At 41.0% G+C, this 27,818-nt stretch overlaps 1 protein-coding gene across 1 annotated transcript; it reads left to right on the top strand.

Annotated features, from left to right (window-relative positions):
- Nucleotides 1-79: 79 nt before the first annotated feature.
- On the top strand, nt 80-25,409 carry gtpbp2a (GTP binding protein 2a). The gene is made up of 12 exons (XM_020481789.2): nt 80-488; nt 3,724-3,750; nt 7,630-7,814; nt 8,187-8,295; nt 8,469-8,666; nt 8,794-8,968; nt 18,829-19,048; nt 21,398-21,533; nt 21,623-21,681; nt 22,268-22,439; nt 22,610-22,774; nt 23,093-25,409. Exons 1-12 carry the CDS (start codon nt 276-278, stop codon nt 23,276-23,278), a joined length of 1,845 nt encoding a protein of 614 aa, XP_020337378.1. The 5' UTR covers nt 80-275; the 3' UTR covers nt 23,279-25,409.
- The last annotated feature ends 2,409 nt before the right edge of the window (nt 25,410-27,818 follow it).

Below are 27,818 nucleotides of genomic sequence, written 5' to 3'. Positions count from 1 at the left end.
TGAAATGTACTGACGTAGCAAGCTACTTTAAATATTAATAATATAGGTCTGACGTAGATCCGCTGTCAACTCAAAACGAGTCAATGACGCGGAGTTGTTATTGTCCACTTTGTAGTGGGGGCATGAACCCTAACCAGCTGGCAGTTGAGTTGTTCTCGCTTTTTTTAAAAACATTTTTTGAAACTCCCCCATTAAAAATACGCTTGAATGTCTCGGTTTTAGGACGTTTTCTATTTAAAATCGTACATAGCTAGCGTACACACGGTTCCGAAGTAATGGATTCGCGGGTATCAGAGCTTTTTGGTTCAGGTTCCGGGCAGAAGTCTGGTTGCCAAGGAGTTGGATCTAACGTTAGTTCGGGGAATGGCTTCGGAGTGAGTTCTAAAAAGTGTTTGAAGAATGCCAAAAAAGCTAAGAGTCGGTCATCCCGAAACTCCAAACCAAGCAATAACCCCCCATATCTTCCCCCGGCTAATCTACCCCCAGAGGTAAGCAGATATGCTTCCGTAGCCTGCAATTGGGTGGTACAGTAGCTAGCTAACGTTAGCTAGCTGACTAACGAGAAATGGCTTGCAAGATTATTACCCGCCAATTCTTTTCTAAAAACTCTTACAATTTGTTTGTGCATACCATACTTGTATGCATGCATATTGTCCAAAAACATGTTTGTAACCATCTTCTGTTGGAAGTTCTTGTGAACTGACTGCCCGTTTGAAGCAAGTGTCTGCAAGCAGAAAGTAATTTTTACACTATTTGCTAGCTTCCTGGCTTCAGATGCAGTGACACGTAGCAGGTAGCTATATCTAGCTAGTTATGTTAGCTGACTGTACAAAATACATTGTAGCAGCGTTGGTTGTTTATTGAACTGAATAGTTGCAGTAAAACTACTATAGCCAAGTTAGCCAGATCGTTCCGTTTTAATCATTTGTATAATTGTGTCCAATGGTTTGTTGACTAACGTTACTAGCTAGCTAGCCCAAAGAAATCTGGAACAGCTGTGTTTGTAAATAGCAAAGGGACGGCGTGCCTCGCCTGCTGCGTGTAGAGGACTGAAGCAAAGGCAGACGCCACTGAAATCCTCTGCAGAGCTGATTAATTGCTTTCTCCCCCAGATAGATTTCGATAGAATAGAGCCTCCTCACATAAAAATTATCTATAGTTTATTACTTAGTCTTTTAGCTTTCTTTCCCATGGACTTGAACTTGGGCTGCTGATTGTGTGTATATATGCATCTCTCTCTCTCACTCACTCACTCACTCACTGAGAGCAAAAAAATAAACTTCCCTTTTCAGGACCCTGTCTTTCAAATACAATTAGTCAAAATCCATAACTTAACAGATCTTTATTGTAAAGGGTTTAAACACGGTTTCCCATGCATGTTCATTGAACCATAAACAATTAATGAACATACACCTGTGGAACGGTCTTGAAGACACTAACAGCTTACAAATGGTAGGCAATTGAGGTCACAGTTATGAAAACTTATGATGCTGAAGAGGCCTTTCTACTGCCTCTGAAAAACACCAAAAGAAAAATGCCCAGGGTCCATGCTCATCTGCGTGAACGTGCCTTAGGCATGCTGCAAGGAGGCATGAGGATTAAATTGTAATGTGAGAAGCCTAAGACAGCGCTACAGGGAGATGGGAAGGACAGCTGATCGTCCTCGCAATGGCAGTCGACGTGTAACAACACCTGCACACGATCGGTACATCCGAACATCACACCTGCGGGACAGGTACATGATGGCAACAACTGCCTGAGTTGCACCAGGAATGCACAATCCCTCCATCAGTGCTCAGACTGTCCGTAATAGGCTGAGAGAGGCTGGACTGAGAGCTTGTTGGCCTATTGTAAGGCAGGTCCTCACCAGACATCACCGGCAACAACGTCGCCTATGGGCACGAACCCACCGTCGCTGGACCAGACAGGACTGGCAAAAAGTGCTCTTCACTGACGGGTCGCGTTTTTGTCTCTACAGGGGTGATGTTCGGATTCGCTTTTATCGTCAAAGGAATGAGCGTTACACTGAGGCCTGTACTCTGGAGCGGGATCGATTTGGAGGTGGGCGGTCACAGCATCATTGGACATAGCTTTGCAGGCAATCTCAACGCTGTGCGTTACAGGGAAGACATCCTCCTCCCTCATGTGGTACCCTTCCTGCAGGCTCATCCTGACATGACCCTCCAGCATGACAATGCCACCAGCCATATTGCTTGTTATTATGTGTGTGATTTCCTGCAAGACAGGAATGTCAGTGGTCTGTCATGGCCATTTAGAATCCCCATTATGTAGGGCAGTGGTCACCAACCTTTTCTGAGTCAAGATCACTTTCTGAGTAAAAATGCAAGCTGATATCTACCATTCAGATTTTTTATTTATTTATTAACATGACTTAAATGTAAGCCTATACAATATTACCCTATTAAAACATTACTGTAACAATGAGGCTTGTGCAGTAGGCTATCAGCCCAATACATTGTCACTGCATATTGGCTTTGCTTGACTTGTCCTGCCAATGCATTGTTTGAACCATTTTTTTAAACATAATATATTTCCAGATTTGAGGTAGGTTATATGATCGCACCAGTAATAGAACAGTTGTTGTATTACTTGTGAGGTATAGCTGAGTGAGCATACATTTCAATATTTTTGTTTTTATTTTACTGGACTGATGGTCAGTCTCAGTGGAGGGAGAGAGTAGCAGACTGAGGGTCCACCTCCCTTTCCTCTGCTGACACTGACCAAAAAGCGACAGCCTTCCAGTTGATTGAAACTCGAGACTCACCGGATTATTTCTACCTCGTGCACAAATTCATGTTACTCTTATGGGCAGAGAAAGTGAAATATTCCTTGATATTAAGACAAACTGCTAATAATAACAACGCAAACCCATCAATACACTTTCCTACTCATTCAGTACAGCTGCAGTGCTGGTTATAGCTCAAGTGGATGTAGGAAGAACACACATTTTATGGTTGAATAAAAAGTGACAGTGCTGATTAAGAACAAACATGAACTCGCTCATACATTATTATTTTTTTAACAGCAGCTCTTTGCTGTATTCTTTGAGTCTCTCACTATTAATTTTTTCACCGTATCAACTTTCCTATAGCTTTCTTTTACGCCTACTCAGTTACTGCCGACACTAATCTGAGCCAGCCAGCGGTAGGCCTATTGTGCGCTTGATTTGTACCTTCAGACACATGAGATGGTACAAAATGGGAACACTTCGCTTACCCAGCCTCAGGGCAGCTGAATCGGGTTTACTTACCGCCAAAAGCGCGAGTAGCACTTTATTGTTGGGTTTTTTACAGAAATATTTTGACGATTGACTAGGAATTCCTTGGAGATGACCAGCCGATCGTGATCGACCGTTTGGTGACCAATGATATTGGGCTTATTGTTTTTCCATTGACTATGCTATTGGCTGCCTGTATGTGGTCTTTAGTTCACAGAATAATCAGGAAATCTCTACTCAAAGAGCAATTTAAGCCAACATTGCATCACTTTACAGTTCTATTTGCATGTAGACTCTTTTATGGCTAGTTGAAACAATGTAGCAGCTTTAAAGTTCTTCCAACTACCCACTCCATTCATTTACTGTTGGATACTGCTCTTTCAGTCAGATTGGAGTTCTTTGTGCCTTTTTAGAGAACAGTAGGCACCATTTGTCTCAGTTCTCTTCTGTCCAACATAACAATGCTGTCCTTTCCTCTCTTTCAGGCTGAAGAGGGGAATATAGAGTACAAGGTAAGCTGAAATACAATGTTATACATGTCATGACACTCACCTTTGTTCACTCATTACTGGAGAATAGCAGTTGTCAGCTGATGGAAGGCCTTCCAGGTTCCAATAATCTTACCTCCATCATTGGTTGTCTATATTTCAGCTTTACTTTACAAGTGAATAGCCTAGCCCTAGTTTATCACTACATGTGAAGAAGCTGGATGTGGAGGTCCTGGTCTGTGGTTGAGGCTGGTTGGACATACTACCAAATTCTCTAAAATGACGTTGGAGGTGGCTTATGGTAGAGAAATGAACATGCAACAGCTCTGGTGGACATTCCTGCAGTCAGCGTACCAATTGGACTCTCCCTTAACTTGAGACATCTGTTGCATTTTGTTTTGTGACAAAATTGCACACTTTAGAGTGGTGTTTTATTGTCCCCAGCATAAGGTGCACCTGTGTAATTATCATGCTGTTTAATCTGCTTATTGATATCTCACACCTGTCAGGTGGATGGATTATCTTGGCAAAGGAGACATGCTCACTAACAGGGGTGGAAACAAATTTGTGCACAATATTTGAGAGAAATAAGGTTTTTGTGTGTATGGAAAAATACTGGGATGTTTTTATCTCAGCTCATGAAACGAGGGACCAACACTTTTTACATGCTATTTTTTTCCCTGACTGTCTAGTTTTTATTTTGGTGATTGTTAATTCTACGTACTTTATATCTGAATACTTTACACAAATGTTACACTGAAAATGTTTTACCATCCCAAAAATATAGGGCAAACTGCAAATGAATACATGTTTTGGGGTGTTTTCCATGCTCAATAAAGTACAATGTGCCCTCAAATATTTGAGTCACTTGGGTGTGAAAAATATTTAGCTGACACTTTTTAAGGGCGGGCCTTTTACCGTGGTAACGGTGTGATTTGTCTGTCTGATAGGTGAGATTCTCTGACATCCCTTTGCTAGTAGCAGTTGATCAAACAAACGTTGGATAACAATCTAGTGTGTGTGTGAACAAAATTGTGTAAAAAGCCAAGAAACTAAGGACAAAGTCAAACTTCAGTAGACTTCCGGCTAAATTCGACCAACTTCTATGCTGGTTCTAAAAATGAATCTTTCAGCACTTCACTCAGTGCACGCAATGCCCCAGGCACTGTTACGGGATATGGGACTCTACATAGTTGTTTGCATAGAAATAAGAAATCATTCTGATTTATATGGTTCTTTGTGATTAGCTACCCACTATGAAACAAAACGCAGAAATACAGTTGAAGTCGGAAGTTTACATACACCTTAGCCAAATACATTTCAACTCAGTGTTTCACAATTCCTGACATTTAATCAGAGTAAAAATTCCCTGTCTTAGGTCAGTTAGGATCACCACTTTGTTTTAAGAATGTGATTTTTATTTCAGCTTTTATTTCTTTCATCACATTCCCAGTGGGTCAGAAGTTTACATACACTCAATTAGTATTTGGTAGCATTGCCTTTAAATTGTTTAACATGGGTCAAACATTTTGGGTAGCCTTTCACAAGCTTCCCACAATAAGTTGGGTGAATTTTGGCCCATTCCTCCTCAAAGCTGGTGTAACCGAGTCCGGTTTGTAGGCCTCCTTGCTCGCACACAATTTTTCAGTTCTGCCCACACATTTTCTATAGGAATAAGGTTTGGGCTTTGTCATGGCCACTCCAATACCTTGACTTTGTTGTCCTTAAGCCATTTTGTACAACTTTGTAAGTATGCTTGGGATCCATTTGGAAGACCCATTTGTGACCAAGCTTTAACTTCCTGACTGATGTCTTGAGATGTTGCTTCAATATATCCCCATAATTTCCTACCTCATGATGCCATCTATTTTGTGAAGTGCACCAGTCCCTCCTGCAGCAAAGCACCCCCACAACATGATGCTGCCCCCCCCTCACTCCGTGCTTCACGGTTGGGATGGTGTTCTTTGGCTTGCAATCCTCCCCCTTTTTCCTCAAAAAATAACGATGGTCATTATGGCCAAACAGTTCTATTTTTGTTTCATCAGACCAGAGGACATTTCTCCAAAAAGTATGATCTTTGCCCCCATGTGCAGTTGCAAACCGTGGTCTGGCTTTTTATGGCATTTTTGGAGCAGTGTCTTCCTTGCTGAGCTCCCTTTCAGGTTATGTCGATATAGGACTTGTTTTACTGTGGATATAGATACTTTTGTACCAGTTTCCTCCAGCATCTTCACACGGTCCTTTGCTGTTGTTCTGGGATTGATTTGCACTTTTCGTACCAAAGTACGTTTATCTCTAGGAGACAGAACGCGTCTCCTTCCTGAGCGGTATGACTGCTGCATGGTCCCATGGTGTTTATACTTGCGTACTATTGTTTGTACAGATGAACGTGGTACCTTCAGGCGTTTGGAAATTGATCCCAAGGATGAACCACACAATTTATTTCTGAGGTCCAGGCTGATTTTCTTTTGATTTTCCCATGATGTCAAGCAAAGAGGCACTGAGTTTGAAGGTAGGCCTTGAAATACATCCGCAGATACACCTCTAATTGACTCAAATCATGTCAATTAGCCTATCAGAAGCTTCTAAAGCCATGACATTTTCTGGAATTTTCCAACTTAGTGTATGTAAACTTCTGACCCACTGGAATTGTGATACAGTGAAATCTGTCTTATCAATTGTTGGAAAAATGACTTGTCATGCACAAAGGAGATGTCCTAACCGACTTGCCAAAACTATAGTTTGTTATCAATAAATTTGTGGAGTGGTTGAAAAACGAGTTTGAATGATTCCAACCTAAGTGTATGTAAACTTCTGACTTCAACTGTACTTTTCGCTATGGCAGCAATTTCTTTTGGTATAAACCACAACTTGCTCATACATTACACCTTGCGAACTGAAAAGGTAGAGGTGTATATGCAAGTAAAATGAAATTCACTCACAGAAGATGAAGAAGCATTGCTCTCCCCCTGCATGTAAAGAAATTTGACTTCAACCAACCACAACGCAGACAAATCACACTACACACAGGTATCGGAATTCGAGACAAAGCAGTTTTTCTCGGTCATCGCTCGCTTTGTGAGTGACAAGCGCCTATTTAAAAAAAAAAATATATATATATTATTTTGTTTTATTTCACCGTTATTTAACCAGGTAAGCTAGTTGAGAACACATTCTCATTTACAACTGCGACCTGGCCAAGATAAAGCAAAGCAGTGTGACAGAAACAACACAGAGTTGCACATGGAATGAACAACAATAACACAATAGAAAAAAAAGAAAGTCTATATACAGTGTGTGCAAATGGCATGAGGTAAGGCAATAAATAGGCCATAGTAGCAAAGTAATTACAATTGAGCAGATTTTCACTGGAGTGATAGATGAGTAGATGATGATGGTGAGTAAGTAGTGATACTGGTGTGCAAAAGAGCAGCAAAGTAAATAAAAACAATATGGGGATGAGGTAGGTAGATTGGGTGGGCTATTTACAGATGGACTATGTACAGCTGCGGCGATCGGTTAGCTGCTCAGATAGCTGATGTTTAAAGTCAATAGATGAGCCTGTCATTGGCTGTTTAGCCGACAGCCGGCGCTCGTGGAAAAGACTGGATGTAGCTTTGTTTCACTCTTCTGTTCTGTATGTAAAGGTGTATTATGACCAAAGAGCAGTGAATAGTCTGGCTGCAACCCGAACATGTTCATGTCCTACCACAGTGGATTAGCACTGTCATTTTTAGGGCCTGGGGCAGCTGCTGCCTCCAAACAAATGTACAAAGACATCCTACTTACAGTATTAGTTATTTTCACCACCTGCAAACTAGAAACATTAATTGGCCTGAACAGAGGCGTTAGCCATACCATTCCTTCAGCTCTTTAGTCTCAGCTTCCTCTCCCCCTCTACAGCTGAAGCTGATCGACCCCACGCAATACCGCTTTGAACACCTGGCCACACAGATGAAATGGCGACTACAGGAGGGGCGGGGTGAGGCTGTCTATCAGATTGGTGTCGATGACAACGGCATGCTGGTGGGCCTATCAGAGGAAGACCTGAGGTCATCGCTAAAGACCCTAGGCAGGATGGCAGAGAAGTACGATCCACACACCAACTGTTTAGATTTTAAATTTATTTTAAATTTATTTAACTAGGCAAGTCAGTTAAGAACAAATTATAATTTACAATAACTGCCTACACTGGCCAAACCCGGATGACGCTGGGCCAATCGTGCGCCGCCCTATGGGACTCCCAATCACGGCCATTTGTGATAGTAGGGATTCGAACCTGGTTGTCTGTAGTGACGCCTCAAGCACTGAGATGCAGTGTCTTAGACCGTATACTCTTCTCGTATACTCCATTTTTTAAAAGATGTGATGAAATTGCTTGTGCAATTCTTGTACCAGAAGTATTTCTGGGCCGATGTTGTACGTGCAATTGACTCTTTTCATATACTTTTGACTTGAAGGGTTGGGGCTGACATCACCATTCTCAGAGAGAGAGAGGTGGACCATGATGCTGATATCCCTCGTAAGATAGCTGAGGTTCTCATAAGGAAGGTGCCAGACGACCAGCAGGTTAGTGACCTCATGAGAAGCTCATAAGCCGTTAAGTGTGTTTACATTGGCTGTAGACAGCGAGACTCACTACTTGTCGTACTACTACTACTACTACAACATTTGCTGATAAGTTTGCTATGTGTGACTAGGTCAACATTCATACTATGTTATATGTGTGTTTTTGTATTTAGTTCCTGGACCTACGGGTGGCTGTGCTGGGTAACGTGGACTCAGGAAAGTCCACCCTGCTAGGTGTGCTGACACAGGGTGAGCTGGATAACGGGCGAGGCCGGGCCAGACTCAACCTCTTCAGACACCTCCACGAGATCCAGACAGGACGCACCTCCAGCATCAGCTTTGAGATTCTCGGCTTCAACAGCAAAGGAGAGGTGAGGGAAAGGACTGGCCACGTCCCAAACTATCAAAAGGCTTTTTCATGACCACTAATAGATGAAAGGACTAGATGGGTTGGCTTGTGATTTTTTTTTTTTACCTTTGTCCTCTTGTGTCCCTTAGGTGGTGAACTACAGTGAGTCGCGGACAGCAGAGGAGATATGTGAGAGTGCCTCTAAGATGATCACGTTCATTGACTTGGCCGGCCACCACAAGTACCTGAAGACAACCATTTTTGGCCTGACCAGCTACTGCCCAGACTTTGCCATGCTGGTGGTCAGTGCAAACACGGGCATCGGTGAGTCTGACTGCTACACTTGACCCAGACTCTGTCGTTGTTTGTTTGGTTTTACGTCAGGGGTCGGCAACTGGCTGCCCGCAGGCCAAGACCAGCCACCTGTGATTGTAATGTTTTGTTCCCCCAAAGTTTTTAGCAAAGAATTGTCAACCCACGGCTAATTCTAGTTGCCTACCCCTGGTTTACATGAATGCTGTGCCTCTGTGCTTGTCCAAGGCAGGCGATGCCTCCTAAAGGTCAGTTATTTGCGTTTATCGTTGAAGGAATGAGCGTTACACTGAGGCCTGTACTCTGGAGCGGGATCGATTTTGGAGGTGGGCGGTCACAGCATCATCGGACTGAGCTTTGCAGGCAATCTCAATGCTACCTCCTCCCTCATGTGGTACCCTTCCTGCAGGTTCATTCTGACATCACCCTCCAGCATGACATTGCCATGAGCCATACTACTCATTCTGTGTGTGATTTCCTGCAAGACAGGAATGTCAGTGTTCTGCCATGGCCATTGAGCACGTCTGGGACCTGTTGGATCGGAGGGTGAGGGCTAAGGCAATCCCCCCCATAAATGTCAGATGTTAAATAAATGCAGTTGACAGTGCGAGGACATTTCTTTTTTTGCTGAGTTTATTTAGGCGCAGGAGCTCCACAATACTTTTGAGCTCATATTCTATAAGAGGAACAGGAACTCAAGCAGTAGAACATTTGAGGTGCCGGTACCAAGCTCCGACGAGCTCCTGCCCAAGTCGAGCACTGCTTCTTATCCCTTGCGCAAATATCCTACAGCTGTGTCTGTCCTGTGCTCACTGGCTCAGGAAACTGAGGTCCCAGAATATTTATACAATGTTGCAAGTTTGCTAGTGCAAGCTTTGGGCTGGCCCAAGTTAATAGTTGATACAATGTTTCAAGTTTGGTGACACATGGCCTGTCTGAAACAAGGTGATTCATAGGAAATGTATTTTTAATCAGGATATTTTCTAACTACAGGCTAGAATGTTTTTATTTGTTCGCTTTGTCGGCTATTTTTTACATATTGGCAACGGCAATCAATTACTTTTTAGGTTTGTACCATTTTCATTTAGATTTGGATAGAATTTTGATTAACCACATATGAATGATTTTGAGAGATGAAGATTTTATTATAAATTAAACGAAACTGTTTAACAAAAATGTGCATTTGAAAACAACTGTCAATCATCTCAGTAGAAATTGTCAAATAAATTGGCATTCAACATGAAAGGTTGCAGACTCCTCGTGTAGCCTATTACCGGCAACTTCAGGAGAGTAATGGCAGAAATTGCGAAAGCCAACAGGAGTGGGAGGAAAATAGTTCAGTCTGGTTGTTGTTTTTTCTGGTTATCTAGATCTCTGGCGCCCTCTTGATGCTTCAAACCATTTAAAGCATCAGACGAGTTCAGTACACGTAGTTGATTTTATTAAAGCGCATACTGTGTGTTTTATATATGGAAAAATACACGTTTAAAAATGTTGAGCCATCGATTGTTCGTGTAGAACAGACTTTCGGTCGACCAAGATTTTCTTTAGTAGGGGACAGCCCTAAGCAGGAGTATTGCACAATCTGACTCCAATCTACTCCAGTCCAACCTTCTCTCTCTCCTGTAGCTGGCAGGCTAGCTAAGTTCCAAGCTGGGCAGTACGGCTGTACAAACACACTGCAAAAAAACAAAAACGCACTGCTATCTGGGCTTATGTAACCGACTACCCCTGCCGCCCCTCCCCCAGTCAAAATCAAATCAAGTCCCAGACTAACCGGCATTCCTCTGAGCCCCCTAACAGATGCTGGTCTGTAGATCACCAAAGGACAGACACCTGTTGAGTTAGTAAGCAGACACTTGGGATGTCAGTGCTGACGCAACAGGAAAGGTTCCGATTCTTGAAGTTCACCACTGTCCCAAGGCTTTCAAAGGCATTCTGCTCTTGTTTCCTTTCCGTTCCTTTGTACTAATACTTGGAGGTGCTGGATAGGTGTCCTTAATATCGCTTTCACCTTTCAAGTCCTCCCAGATCAGTGGTCATGACTGAGGAAGAGGAGACAGTCTAAAATAGTTTTATCGGGACATAGCTGAAATGTGAGCGAAGGAAGGAAAGGAAACGGACACACAGGCGGCACCCTTGCTTAGCCTTTTTTTTAATTATTTTTTTTAGATTATCTTTCAGTGGTTACTGAATAGTTCATTACCTTTTCCTTTAACTTTATCCATTTTTTTTCTGTCATTTGTCAGGATTAGCTAAAAAATTGTTGTCAGAAGTGGGATTCGAACCCACGCATCCAGGGGAGACTGCGACCTGAACACAGTGACTTAGACCGCTTGGCCATCCTGATATGTTTAGCTTAATGTGCAACTGTCATATCTAACAGTCACGTCCTACCAAGACTCCCTCTCTCTGGGTTTCTAACTCTATAGATAAGCAGTGGTATCTGCTTGTCTGCCAACACCATACTTTACTGCCTGGATATCAGAGTGAGCTTGAGTGCCTCAAGGGAAATGTAGGCAGCCTGCCAAGTTAAAGCCTCTAGCCCTGTTTCAGCTTTTGGCTGTTACTCCTACATTTACAATAGGTATTTAATATGACACTATTGATTTGCACTCTTAGTTGCCAGGAACAACCAAAATGTTGTCAGAAGTGGGATTTGAATCCAAGCCGCCAGGGGAGACTGCATCCTGAACGCAGCGCCTTAGACCGCTCGGCCAACCTGACATGTTTATCTTTCCTCCTAACTCACCTACATGTCTAACAGTCAGGTGCCATTGGCTGGTTCTGGGATCTAAAATGATTTGAATACCTTAGGGCAAAGATCTATTATATTGACAAAATAAACAGAGTGACCGCTCTAACAATAGAAATACATGTCCTCAATGATTTGAAGGCAGGCGAGATCAGGTGGGACCATTCTAGCCAATGAGAGGCCAGATACGCTTGTGAACAACCAGCACAACTTAGTAGTTTTTCTCAAAGTTGCCAGAATGCCAGGTGCATCCACTTATGTCATTACTTTTGTAATAGCCTAAACATTATGAAAAGTCAATTAGATTAAATAAGCCTCACGTAACTTGACCCTCTCTCATAGACCAATAAAGGGCTTATATCATGCAGACAGATTTTGGGCAAGAGTAAATCCTCTCGCATCACCTCTTCCTCTCTACTTAAAGCTACAATAGGCAGAAATCGCTCTGCCATTTCCTGGTTGCTAAAATTCGACTGGTTCGCCCTAATTTCAGTTTATTTGACAGAGAATCATAGTACTATCTAAAATGCTGTGAAATCTATTCAATAAACAAACATATTGTATTTTCTTCTGTTTGAAGCTGGGGTAAAAAGAGCAAAAACAAAACTTACCCCTTTGCTTTCAATGAGTGACAGATCTTAGAACTCTCATTTCTACGTGAATTAGTTCAGGTCACCCATAAAGCTACCTACTGCTCCTTTAAGTGTTCTTTTGACAACAGTATTAATTTGATCACTGTACTTGCAGACGTGTTCATAACTTTCCAGACATCATGGCTGCTTCTGGGTTCCAGGATTATTGAATACCTTTAGTCTGTGTTGTTGTAACAACATTATTCATTTGTTCACCTATTAGTTGTGAGGGTTAACCAAAATGTTAATGTCAGAAGTGGGATTTGATTTGCGACCTGAACGCAGTGACTTACTCGGCCATGCTGACATGCGTCATCCTGCCTCTATTTCTCCCAGAACAGTGACAGGTGGAAACTTTTCAGCTGCAGCTGGTGAATACGGGCTCTCTTCCGTTACGGAGTTAAAATGCATGAGATTTGCTTTTGTTGCAGACAGTTTGTATGATTTCTTCTGAATTACTTAATTGGGAAATTATTTTGTTAGGTTACAGATTATTCTAAAATTGATTAAATCGTCCCCCCCTCAATCTACACACAATACTCCATAATGGCAAAGCATAAATACAGGTCTTTAGACATTTTTGCTAATGTATAAAAAGATGGATATCAAATTAATATAAGTATTCAGACCCTTTATTCAGTACTTTGTTGAGGTACCTTTGGCAGCGATTACAGCCTGGAGTCTTCTTGGGTATGACGCTACAAGCTTGGCACACCTGTATTGGGGAGTTTCTCCCATTTTCTTCTCTGCATATCATCTCATGCTCTGTCAGGTTAGATGGGGAGCGTCGCTGCACAGCTATTTTCAAGTCCAGGCTCTGGCTGGGCCACACAAGGACATTCAAAGACTTGTCCCGGAAGCCACTCCTGCGTTGTCTTGGATGTGTGCTTAGGGTCATTATCCTGTTGAAGGTGAACCTTTGCCCAAGTTTGAGGTCCTGAGCGGTCTGGAGCAGGTTTTCATCAAGGATCTCTCTGTACTTTGCTCTGTTCAGCCTCGATCTTGACTCGTCTCCCAGTTCCTGCCGCTGAAAAACATTCCCACAGCATGATGCTGCCACCACCATGCTGCTGCCACCACGCTGCTGCCACTATGCTTCACCGTAGGGATGGTGCCAGGTTTCCTCCAGACTTGATGCTTGGCATTCAGGCCAAAGAGTTCAATCTTGGTTTCATCAGATGAGAGAATCTTGTTTCTCATGGTCTGAGAGTTATTGGGTGCCTTTTGGCAAACTCCAAGCAGGCTGTCATGTGCCTTTTACTGATGAGTGGCTTCTGTCTGGCCACTCTACCATAAAGGCCTGATTGGTGGAGTGTTGCAGAGATGGTTGTCCTTCTGGAAGTTTCTCCATCTCCGCAGATGAACTCTGGAGCTCTGTCAGAGTGACCATCGGGTTCTTGGTCACCTCCCTGACCAAGACCCTTCTACCCCGATTGCTCAGTTTGGCCGGGCGGCCACATCTTGGAAGAGTCTTGGTGGTTCCAAAGTTCTTCCATTTAAAAATGGAGGCCACTGTGTTCTTGGGGACCTTCAATGCTGCAGACATTTTTTGGTACTGTTCCCCAGATCTGTGCCTCGACACAATCCTGTCTCGGTGCTCTATGGACAATTCCTTCAGCCTCATGGCTTGGTTTTTGCTCTGACATGCACTGTTGGACATTTATATAGACAGGTGTGTGCCTTTCCAAATCATGTCCAATCAATTGATTTGACCCCAGTTTTGGAAACATGTCGAGGATGATCAATGGAAACAGGATGCACCTGAGCTCAATTTCGAGTCTCATAGCAAAGAGTCTGAATACTTATGTAAATAAGGTATTTTTTTATTTTATCCGACATTTTGAAAAACTTGTTTTTGCTTTGTCATTATCGGGCATTGTGTGTGTGGATTGATGAGAGAAAATGGTATCCAGTTTAGAATAAGGCTGTAACTTAACAAAATGTGGAAAACGATTACTTGTGGCCCGATTACTTTCCGAAGGTACTGGTTGGTCAAAATAGTCCACCTAACAGATCAAAACATTGATCGATTTATCCATGGAAATATCGTAAGTCTAATGTACCAAATTCCTGAGCTGTCTTTATACTCTAATTTGACATTTGCATAACTAGCAACCAGACACAGGCATGTTTGTTTGGAAAGTGACCTTCAGCAATGTGTTTACTTGTCTGTTATGGTATGTGCACAGGTTACACAACCTGCCATACCACCTCCCTCTCTGTTTCACTGGCCCAGCCAGGTAGTGATTCTGAAGTCAGACTAATGTCATGGGGGATATGGGTCAGGTATGAGGACCATCCATGGGACACACAGACACACGCCTTGCAACGTCAGAGCACAGACTTTAATTATAAAACTGAGAAATGGATCTGTGTAAGGAATAGGCCTTGTCTGGTGTGTTCTCTGTGACCCGCCAAAAGACCATGGAGAAGCTGGCCCATATTGGCTATGGGCCCAGATATAGAAATCTATCAATAGTGAAGCATTAATGTTGGATAAGAAGGGGACCGGCCTGCTAAGTCGGGGACAAAAAGGCAACTGAGCAGCTTCTACCCCTTAAGCCATAAATATACTGAACAAAAATATAATGCAACATGCAATAATTTCAAACGTTTTACTAAGTTACAGTTCATATAAGGAAATCAGTCAATTTAAATTAGGGCCTAATCTATGGATTTCACATGACTGGAAATATAGATATGTATCTGAAGGTCACAGGTACCTTTTAGGGGGAGCATGGGTCAGAAAATAAGTCAGTATCTGGTGTGACCACCATTTGCCTCATGCCGTGTGACACATATCCTTTCGCATAGAGTTGATCAGGCTGTTGATTGTGGCCCGTGTAATGTTGTCCCACTCATCTTAACTCGGTTAACAATGTTGGCATCAGCAAACCACAAAACCGCGGTTGTGAGGACAGTTGGACATACTGCCAAATTCCCTAAAACGATGTTGGAGACAGCTTAAGGTAGAGAAGTGAACATTCAATTCTCGGTGTGACACAACTGCACATTTTAGTGGCCTTTTATTGTCCTCAGCACAAGGTGCACCTATGTAATAATGATCATACTGTTTAGTCAGCTTCTTGATATGCCATACCTGTCTGGTGGATGATTATATTGGCAAAGGAGAAATGCTCACTAACAGGGATTTTAAACAAATGTGTGCATAAAATTTAAGATAAGCTTTTTGTGCGTATGGAACATTTCTGAGATGTTTTTTTTCAGCTCATGAATCTTGGGACCAACACTTTGCATGTTTCATTTGTAGTTTTTTCAGTGTAGCCCGAGTAGCTATTTGGTTAACTATCTACATTGACCTTTTAAAAAAAAAATGTTTTTTAACACACTTTTTGTCTACCCACACACTCACAAATCAAATTTAGTTGGTCACATACACATAGTTAGCAGATGTTAATACCAGTCAAAAGTTTGGACACATCTACTCATACAAGGGTTTTCTTTATTTTTACTATTTTCTACATAATAGTGAAGACATCAAAACTATGGAATTACACACATGGAATCATGTAGTAACCAGAAAAGTGTTGAACTAATCTAAATATATTTATTTATATTTGAGATTCTTCAAAATATCCACCCTTTGCCTTGATGACAGCTTTGCACACTCTTGGCGTTCTCCCAACCAGCTTCACCTCTCCCTTAAGTAAGCATTTCACTGTTAGTCTACACCTGTTGTTTACGAAGCATGTGACAATTAAAGTTTGATTTGACAGTGACACACATACTTTGACATGGATCAGCTGATCGGCGAAGCTGCAGGCTTTTCAAGGCATGCCTCTTGCTAGTACATGCACACACAGATAGTTTCCACTCTGTGAGGGGGGGTGTTTACAGAGCTCTGTTGAGGCATCATGTTGAGCCAAGACATGCCTCTTGATGGGGCCCATAAAAGCAGAGGAATAAGTTGGCTCATTATGACACCATGTAGCCTTGCCCCCTAACACACGTACAGTGTAAGTTATGTTTGCCAGCATGCAAATACAATCTGTCTCAGCTGAGAGGGTAGGTTTATTTCGGTCCTGCCAGACTGTTGTGGGTCAGTGCGCTTGACCTTTCTGTGGCCTATATCCAGACCCAGCCATACATCTCTCACATTTCACCCACCGGGGGTGCTTTGCTACTAGTGTCAGCGCAATGACATGCTAGCTGTTCCCATAGACTTCCAGTCATTGAGCTAACGACTATCCATTTAAGAGCTTGTCACTGTAGAAATATATAAATATTGACATTTTTTGTAGTGGTGGCAAGAATTTAGCAGTGGTTGGCCACTGTTGCTAAATGAATATAAGGGAGACACTGGCTAAAGATACAGACATATTGTTGATATACAGAAATTGTTATTTTTTTATGAGCATAACCATAGTTGTATTGTTTACTTGTCAGCAGCAGTGTTTTTCTACACACACTACAGGAAGCTTGAGGTGATGTTTTAGTGTCACACAGTAGGCTACACCCACTCTGAAGTTCTCACTCTCTCTCTCCCTCACGCTCTGTAGCTTCTCTCTCTCTCTCTCTCTCTCGTACATGCTCGATCTTGCTTTCCTCTTCTCTTCCTCTTTTTTTTTGTGTCCTTATGCTTTCTCTGAAAATAGGGCCTACAATCTCCTCTCCTTATCTTGTTTTGTAGTTCTTATTTAAACTATACTGAACAAAAATAAAATGCAACATGTGAAGTTTTGGTCCCATGTTTAAAGAACTGAAATAAAAGATCCCCTATGCACAAACATTTCTCACAAATGTTGTTTACATCCCTGTTAATGAGCATAGATTTTTTTTTGCCAAGATAATCTATCCACCTGACAGGTGTGGCATATCAAGAAGCTGATTAAACAGCATGATCATTACACAGGTGCACCTTGTGCTGGGGACAAAGGGCCACTCTAAAATGTGCAATTTTTTCACAACACAATGCTACAGATGTCTCAAGTTTTGAGGGAGGATGCAATTGCCAGAATTTAATGTTCATTTGTCAATCGTAAGCCACCTCCAACGTCGTTTTAGAGAATTTGACTGTACAGCCAACCGGCCTTACAATCGCTAACCACGTGTATGGTGTCGTTTGGACAAGTGGTTTGCTAAAATCAATGTTGTGAATGGTGGGGTTATGGTATGGGCAGGCATAAGCTATGAACAACGAACACAATTGCATTTTATCAATGGCAATTTGAATGCACAGAGAACAAAATGAGATCCTGAGGCCCATTTGTAGTGCCATTTATCCGCCACCATCACTTCATGTTTTAGCATGATAATGCATGGCCCCATGTCGCAAGGATCTGTACACTATTCCTGGAAGCTAAAATGTTCAAGTTATTCCATGGCCTGCATACTCACCAGACATCATTGAACCCATTGAACTTGTTTGGGATGCTCTGGATCGACGTGTATGATAACTTGTTCTAATATCCATCAACTTCGCACAGACATTGAAGAGGAGTGGGAACAACATTCCACAGGCCACAATCAGCAGCCTGATCAAACTCAATGCGAAGGAGATGTGTCGCGCTGCACACTACAAACTGACAGGTTTTCTGATCCACAGTCCTACTTTTTTATTTATTTTTATTTTTAAACATTTTATAAGTATTTGTGACCATCTGTATTCACAGTCAAGTCATATCCATAGATTAGGACCTAATCAATCTACTTAACTTGACTGATTTCTTTATATCAACTAACTCAGTAAAATCTTTTGAAATGGTTACGTTTTATATTTTTGTTCAGTGTATAGTGATAAGAAGCGTACGACTGTGTACAAACAGTCTGGCTCCAGACAGCTAATTACATTTGCAGTGTGTGTTTTTAAATGGGTTCCTATGTGATGTGATTGTGATGGAATCAGACTGTGATGATTTGAGTCCACGTGTAGTAGCGTGTGACGGAATTCTCCAGTCTCTCAACTCTCTCACGTTCCTTCTCAAAGCCACACCCAGCAGAAAAACATGCACAGTGACCTCATCAACTTTGAGGTAGCCAACATATGGCTAGGGTCAAAGCTATTGTGAAATAGGTATACAACTTTAGGCTATATCCCAATCAGATGGCCGGGGATCTCAAATGGTTGAGTGTCAAAGTGTGATTATGTCACGGGGCTCTCGGTTTTCTTGTATTATCTGCTCTCACCTTTGCACACTTCTTTCCATGACATAACAGTCATAACCTATGTCATGGCTTGTTTACCTGTTGTTATTAACCTGGCCTCGTCCCAGTCTCTTTCTATGGGGTTTAAACTCTAGATAAGCAGTCTCATCTGCTGGCACCCCAACACTGTACTTAACTACATGGATATCAATAAGCTTCGGAATGCATGCTTTTTGAATCCGTGATGGAAGCCAAAAGCTGCACCATACATAACACTCTTTAATCATATAGTATGTTAAGAGATCTGTGTTGACACATCAATGAAATGTATGGACATGACTCGTATTAACCTGCGCCCTCCCTCTCTTTGCCCCATCCAGCCGGTACAACACGGGAGCACCTGGGTCTGGCCATGGCTCTGAAGGTGCCCATCTTCATTGTGGTCAGTAAGGTGGACCTGTGTAAGCGCGAAACGGTGGAGCGCACGGTCCGGCAGCTAGAGCGCATCCTCAAACAGCCCGGCTGCAACAAGGTGCCTCTGGTGGTGTCCACTGCTGACGATGCCGTCACGGCCGCACAGCAGTTCGCTCAGTCACCCAGGTACACACTAGGAGCTCTGATGCAATAATTTAATAACCAATGTTTCGACAGACAAGCTGTCTTCATCAGGGTATAATGACACACACTGCAGGTCACTAGCTTATATACTTTGAAAGGACACACAGGTGTCTGTAATCATGGCTGGGTGTGGCTTGATTATAGATATAAATATTACAGATATAAATTACAGATATACAGATATAAATTATACAGATATTACAGATAAACAGATATACATATTACAGATAAACATATTAGATATACAGATATAAATATTACAGATATACATATTACAGATAAACATATTAGATATACAGATATAAATATTACAGATATACATATTACAGATAAACATATTAGATATACAGATATAAATATTACAGATATACATATTACAGATAAACATATTAGATATACAGATATAAATATTACAGATATACATATTACAGATAAACATATTAGATATACAGATGTAAATATTACAGATATACATATTACAGATATACAGATATAAATTATACAGATATTACAGATAAACAGATATACATATTACAGATATACATATTAGATATACAGATGTAAATATTACAGATGTACAGATATAAATATTACAGATATAAATATTACAGATAAACAGATATAAATATTACAGATAAACCGATATACATTATACAGATATAAATATTACAGATATAAATATTACAGATAAACAGATATAAATATTACAGATAAACCGATATACATTATACAGATATAAATATTACAGATATAAATATTACAGATAAACCGATATACATTATACAGATATAAATATTACAGATATAAATATTACAGATAAACATATAAATATTACAGATATAAATATTACAGATAAACAGATATAAATATTACAGATATAAATATTACAGATAAACCGATATACATTATACAGATATAAATATTACAGATATAAATATTACAGATAAACCGATATACATTATACAGATATAAATATTACAGATATAAATATTACAGATAAACATATAAATATTACAGATATAAATATTACAGATAAACAGATATACATTATACAGATATAAATATTACAGATATAAATATTACAGATAAACAGATATACATTATACAGATATAAATATTACAGATAAACAGATATAAATATTACAGATAAACCGATATACATTATACAGATATAAATATTACAGATATAAATATTACAGATAAACCGATATACATTATACAGATATAAATATTACAGATATAAATATTACAGATAAACATATAAATATTACAGATATAAATATTACAGATAAACAGATATAAATATTACAGATAAACCGATATACATTATACAGATATAAATATTACAGATATAAATATTACAGATAAACCGATATACATTATACAGATATAAATATTACAGATATAAATATTACAGATAAACATATAAATATTACAGATATAAATATTACAGATAAACAGATATACATTATACAGATATAAATATTACAGATATAAATATTACAGATATAAATATTACAGATATAAATATTACAGATAAACAGATATACATTATACAGATATAAATATTACAGATATAAATATTACAGATAAACCGATATACATTATACAGATATAAATATTACAGATATAAATATTACAGATAAACATATAAATATTACAGATATAAATATTACAGATAAACAGATATACATTATACAGATATAAATATTACAGATATAAATATTACAGATAAACATATAAATATTACAGATATAAATATTACAGATAAACAGATATACATTATACAGATATAAATATTACAGATATAAATATTACAGATAAACATATAAATATTACAGATAAACAGATATACATTATACAGATATAAATATTACAGATATAAATATTACAGATATAAATATTACAGATATAAATATTACAGATAAACAGATATACATTATACAGATATAAATATTACAGATATAAATTGGACATATAAAAAACATGGATGGAAAACATTCGATCAAAAATACAATTTGGCTACAAACATTGTGATGTTGCTATCCATTGTAAATCACAAGAATGGCTTTAGATCAAGTCTACGTTGAGACCGAAGGTAGCAAGCATCTTTAAATGAAAGATCCAGGCGGCCTCTCATTTTAACAATAAATTGTCACGGTCAATCCTACACACACACACACACACACACTTGCAGTGTCATGATCAATGTACATGATGTGTACTTAATGTACTGTACGTACACATTGTATTGGTCATTTGATGTTGGTCATGGTGTGCGTTGTCATAGCCCTGGTCATGTGACTGACTGGTGGTGTGTTTCCTGTGCAGCATCACTCCCATCTTCACTGTATCCAGTGTGTCTGGGGAAAGTCTGAATCTGCTCAAGGTCTTCTTCAACATCATCCCACCACTCAGCAACAGCAAAGAGCAGGAGGAGCTCATGCAACAGCTCACTGAGTTCCAGGTAACACGCACATACAAACACACACACACACAGTAAATGAATAGCATACATGTAAATGTGTGTTTTGACAGTGTGTGCTTTCCCTGTAGGTGGATGAGATCTACACAGTGCCTGATGTGGGGACAGTGGTGGGAGGAACTCTATACAGGTCAGTGCACTGATATAGGAGCATCAGTGTCTTGTCCTCTCCTCTCTGCCATGTTCCTTTTTCTTATCTAGTTCTTGTAGAGTAGCATCTGTCTGACCTTCCCTCTTTGTCTTATTACATTTCTCTGTGTCTCTCTCATGTTGTAGTGGTGGTATGTCTAACTGTCCATCCATTGGTATCTGTCAAACTCTCCTCCCTCTCTCTCTCTCTCTCTCCAGTGGTATCAGTCAAACTCTCTTCACCCTATCTCTCTCCCTCTTCAGTGGTATCTGTCAAACTCTCCTCCCCCTCTCTCTCTCTCTCTCTCTCCAGTGGTATCTGTCAAACTCTCCTCCCCCTCTCTCTCTCTCTCTCTCTCCAGTGGTATCTGTCAAACTCTCCCCCCCCCCCCCCCCCCTCTCTCTCTCTCTCTCTGGTGGTATCTGTCAAACTCTTCTCTCTCTCCCCCCCACCCCGTTGGTATCTGTCAAACTCTCATCCATCTCTTTCCATCCATCCAGTGGTATCTGTCAAACTCTCATCCATCTCTTTCCATCCATCCAGTGGTATCTGTCAAACTCTCATCCATCTCTTTCCATCCATCCAGTGGTATCTGTCGTGAGGGGGAGCAGCTGGTTGTAGGTCCTACAGACTCCGGTCAGTTCCTCAAGTTGACAGTGTGCAGCATCCAGAGGAACCGCTCAGCATGCAGGGTACTGAGGGCCGGCCAGGCCGCCACGCTCGCACTGGACACTTTCGACCGCTCGCTGTTACGCAAGGTGAGACGCTCAAACTGTGTGTACTTGTATGTCACCCAAGCTTCTGAAACTGAGTTGTACGTCTCTGTCCATCGGGGTTTATGCAGTATTGTTTGCCTTCAATTTCTAATATCAACATATTTTCCATTGTTCCGTTTCATTGTGTTTTATGACTGTGTGTTCCCTCCCAGGGTATGGTGATGGTGAGTCCAGAGATGAACCCCACTATCTGTTGGCTGTTTGAGGCGGAGATCGTGCTGCTATTCCACGCCAAGACCTTTCACAAGGGCTTCCAGGTCACTGTGCACGTGGGCAACATCAGACAGACTGCTACTGTGAAGGCTGTGCACGGCAAGGTCAGTCCTCCACCGTACCACAATCCTCTCTGTCTGGGTAAACCCTGCAGTCAGACAGAACATTTTATGAAGCAGTGTTGCACGGTATACCGAAACTTCTGTACTTTTTCGATACTAGAACATGAAAAAATGTTTGGTACTATATTTGTTTATACTTTAGGTACTTCACGGATCAAGCATGTCTATCCCTTATTATAGCGCGAATCTTGCCTGCTCCCCCTTACTCATTGCTAGCCTGCTATTCTACACAAGTCTTCTTCTATGAAACCAATACAAGTCTTCCATGAAACTACTAATCCATCTCTCTGTGTACCACAGGAGGAGCTGAGGACAGGTGAGAAGGCAGTGGTGTGTTTTAAGTTCATTAAGCACCCAGAGTACCTGAAGGTGGGGGCCAAGCTGCTGTTCAGAGAGGGAGCAACCAAAGGCATCGGCCAGGTCACCAAGCTGCAGCCTGTCTCCCAGTCACAGCCCTCACAGAGTGAGGAGGAGGACGAGGCCTAGAACCCAGAACCGCCCAGTGGAACAGGAGAACCACAGCCGTCCCAGCTAGATCCCAGGATCTAGAACATCGGAGGAGAGGGTTCCGTCTCTTTCTCCTGTCGTCTTCAGCCTACCTGCTTCTTCCAAAGCCCCTCTCCTGTCATCTCAGCAAAGAACTGACTTTTCCCTGAACTTCTGTCTTTTACTTTGTTTTTCCAAAGCCTTGTTGTCACCAAACCTTTTCTCAAGCCTTTTCAAGAACTGCTATTTCGATTGTTTCCTTGTGCTTTTCTAGATAATGAGGGGAGTATATTTTTTCTCCTGTGTCACCTGTTCACCTAGCAACAGTCACCACGGTGAGGTTGAGGTGTAAGGAAGACCTGGTTACAAAAGGCACAGAGATCTATCCAATAGTAACTATGGAAATGAGTGTAAAGCAGCAGTCACCTTAAACACAGTTGATTCACACCTCTGGGTGAAGTGCTTACACACACTCGCCTCTCACTCAAACATACATTTGTGTACTGAAACACAAGTACACAGGTGTGTCCACACACACTGATGCCGGTATTTATCACCTGAAAAGGCACTGAGTTCTGTTACCAGATGTCTGGCATGTTTACAAACTAAAAATACAGACAGAGGAGTGATGGCAAATCGATGTGAGTTTTCTTCTATTGCAGCTACAGAACTAGGATGTTAGAATTGTTATACCTCCTCTGTCAACTTCATAATCCCACATCATCTGGTTTGTATGACCTGCACCGTGCCTGGCTGAAAGTGACAAGTCCTCTTATACCATGTTTGAATATGTTGTGATGTATGGGTGAAACTTGACCTTGTGATAAACTGGCCAAGATGGCCAATGATCTCACTGACATTCATCCCCAGTAAAGTTCTCCTTCCTCTGGCACAGTTTGAGAATTATGTTTGTAACTCGCAGCAATGCCTCTCGATAGCCCGACTAACCAATGAATGGTGTTGCTACCTACTTTTCAAGTGCTTTAGTCACTCAGGTCAGTATAGTTCATACAGTATAGACACCATTCCACTCTCTCACAGAACTACTCCAATGATTTGAGATTTTATTGATCATTTTGAGTGTCTTTGAGGAATAGTCAGCCATTTCTCCCAAAGAGTGACTACTTTGTGTGTTTTGATTTTGCTTATTGTTTAAAAAGCGGCCACTTTGTGCTGCTACGTTTAAACTGCCCTGTTCGGCAATCGTGTCCGAGGTTGTCTTTTTCTGTCTTCTCCCTTACGTTACTGTTGTCTCTGATTATGAAGGGGTAAAACACAGTGCCTAGTGGAACTACTTTTGGAGTACCCTTCCATGACCCCCCCCCCAGGGTTTTACAACTTTTTAGGTAAATCAACTTGATTTGGTGCTACTCCTTGAAACAACTCCTTGAAACAACTTTTGATATCTAAATGATGAATTAGGGAAAGGTGTTCATTGCTGAATTTGTTTGTTCAAGTCTGCTGTTGACCATATAAAGTGTCAAGTTATTGCTAGTTAGAAAGAATGACGCAGAGAAATCACTCGCTCATTTATGCCTCGTTCACATGCTTCAGAACTCTGGAATGTCCAACTTGTTAGCAAGTTGGACATTTCTGAATTTCCTATTTCCAACCCGCACGTGAACGTGGCATTAACTATTTAAGAGGGGCAACTAAATGTGCTCTTTTTGTTGCACATATGGTATTATGTGTGAACTCATAGAGGGGAAAATGACTATTTGAACCAAAATATGAAAAGAGTTGATCAGATGTTGTCAATGAATTTTTGCATCTAAGTAATGTTTCTGTTTTTTTTATAGATTTGTAGTGGTTTCTAAATTCACTCAATTTTAATTCACCTGTTGTTCAGACTGTTTTAGTCCAGCACCAACAAGTGTCACGTGTTCTCTACCACAGATGCAAGGATTGTTTTTCTTTAAAAAAAAAAATGTTTGGAGGGTGAAGTACCACATATTTATGTACAGATCCAGTTTGTATATTATGGTACCCATAAATAACAAGTTGTTACATTTATTTTTGTGTCTTATTTTTGTCTGAGTTTTTAAAAATAGATTCTACACCTCAATGGTGTAGTTGGGCTGTTAACCTGAAGGGTGCCCTGGTGAAAAGCTGTAATAAATGGCTCCATGAAGTTCTCTCTCCTCCCCTTTGTTAGCCTCCTCCCTTTCTATTACTCAGCTGATGCAAGACACAAGAAACAGACTGAAAGACCACTGTGTTATGAAAGGGATGATCACCTGATTACTCACGACTGGTGCAATGCCACTCATCATAGAGGCAACCAGGACTGAACTGAGGTCAAAGACCTGTTGTGACCTGTCTGATGTCAACAGTTAAAACAAGACATTAAGATTAAACCTCAGTATTAAGACCCCATTGAAATTGTCATTCTAGTGTATGGGAATAGTTCAACTGAAAGAAAGTTGTTTTATTCGGACACTTCCTATTGTATCATATCCCGCTGTTTAACATCTTGTTCTGCCCGTTGCAAGGCGGTTGATGTATGAGGCTAAGGGTACGGGCTGCTGGTTTCTCTCGAGTCTTCCTGAAAGATGGAGAACATGCCAGTATGGGGGCTGGCTGATGAACTGACAACAGAAGAAGAGTGACAAGATGTACTAGATACAGTTGAGGTTGGGGTTTCATTCTCAGACACACACCTCTCTACTACAGAGAAAGACAGGAAAAGAGGAAGGTGGGAGAAAGGTTCCACTGTCCCTATCATTTTCTTCATCTCCCTCCTCTTCCTCCCTTTCTCTGTAGCTCTTCAGAAGAAGGACTGGATGGCGCTGGATCCCTTGGAGGTGGAGTCCTTTGAACCAGAGCGTGACTAAGTGGGGGCCTGGTTGGAATTGACATCACTGGACAGGAAGCCTGGCGATTCCCCCGGCCCCGGCAGAGGGTGCGTCATTCAATTTACTGGCTGAAATGTGGAGCAGGGTGAGGGGAGGAGTCCTGGATAGAAAGATAAGGAAAGAGAGTGACACATATACAAACGACAGTGGTGGAAAAAGTACCCAATTGTCATGCTTGAGTAAAAGTATAGATACCTTAATAAAAGGTTAATAAAGTGAAAGTCAGCCAGTAAAATACTACTTGAGTAAAAGTCTAAAAGTATTTGGTTTTAAATATACTTAAGTATCAAAATAAATGTAATTTCTAAAATACACTTAAGTATCAAAAGTTAAAGTATAAATCACTGCGTGGCCAAGCACGCCTCCAACTCAAACATAAAGTTTGCAGACGACACAACAGTATTCGGCTTGATTACCAACAACGATGAGACAGCCTACAGGAAACAGCAGAGGGAGCACCCCCTTATCCACATCAACGGGACAGCAGTGGAGAAGGTGGAAAGTTTTAAGGTCCTGCATACACATCACGGATACACTGAAATTGTCCACTCACAAGACAGTGTGGTGAAGAAGGCGCAACAGCTCCCCTTCAACCCCAGGAGGCTGAAGAAATTTGGCTTGTCACCTTAAACCCTCACAAACATTTACAGATGCACCATTATAACCTCTTTGGGCTAGGGGGCAGTATTTTCACGTCCAGTTGAAAAGTGTGCCCAAAGTAAACTGCCTGCAACTCAGGCCCAGAAGCTAGGATATGCATATTATTAGTAGATTTGGATAGAAAACACTCAGAAGTTTCTAAAACTGTTTAAATAATGTCTGTATGAAAGAACTGATTTGGCAGGCGAAATCCCGAGCACAATTAATCCAGGGAAACATGTTTTTTGAGCTCAATGTGTTTTCCATTAGTTTTCTATGGTAATCCCTTTTTAATAGAAATATGCTTGCAGTTCCTATGGCTTCCACTAGATTTCAATAGTCTTTAGAAATTGGTTGATGTTTTCCCTTTGAGAAATGAAGTATTTCTTTCCTTTCCATGTGTCACACAAAGAGACTCAAGTCTTTTGGAGCGCACGACCTGGAATGCGTTTCACTTTGTTTTCATCCGGTATTGAACACAGTTTATCCCGTCTTAAATTGTATCGATTATTTACGTTTTAGGATACATAAGTTTGGATTAGGAACGTTATTTGAAATATTTGCACCAAGTTTACAGGTAACTTATAAGATAATTTGTAGGAATGTTGGGCGAGTTGGAACCGGTGTATTTCTGAATCAAACGCACCAAATAAATTGACATTTTGGGATATAATGAAGGAATTTATTGAACAAAAGGACCATTTGTGATGTTTATGGGACATTTTGGAGTGCCAACAGAAGATCTTCAAACGTGAGGCATGAATTATATCGTTATTTCAACAAAGTTGCAAAGAAAAAGCCATATCTTAGACTGGCCAATAAAAATTAAGATTAAGATGGGCAAAAGAACACAGCCACTGCACAGAGTAACTCTGCCTAGAAGGCCAGCATCCCGGAGTCGCCTCTTCACATTTGACGTTGAGACTGGTATTTTGCTGGTACTATTTAATGAAGCTGCCAGTTGAGGACTTGTGAGGCATGTTTCCAGTTTGCGCTGTTCTGTGTGGGGTGGAGTACCACATATTTATGTATAGATCCAGTTTGTA

The sequence above is a fragment of the Oncorhynchus kisutch genome, linkage group LG4 (genome assembly GCF_002021735.2).
Source record: "Oncorhynchus kisutch isolate 150728-3 linkage group LG4, Okis_V2, whole genome shotgun sequence".
Taxonomy (NCBI): domain Eukaryota; kingdom Metazoa; phylum Chordata; class Actinopteri; order Salmoniformes; family Salmonidae; genus Oncorhynchus; species Oncorhynchus kisutch.
This window is presented reverse-complemented; position numbering and strand designations above follow the sequence as displayed.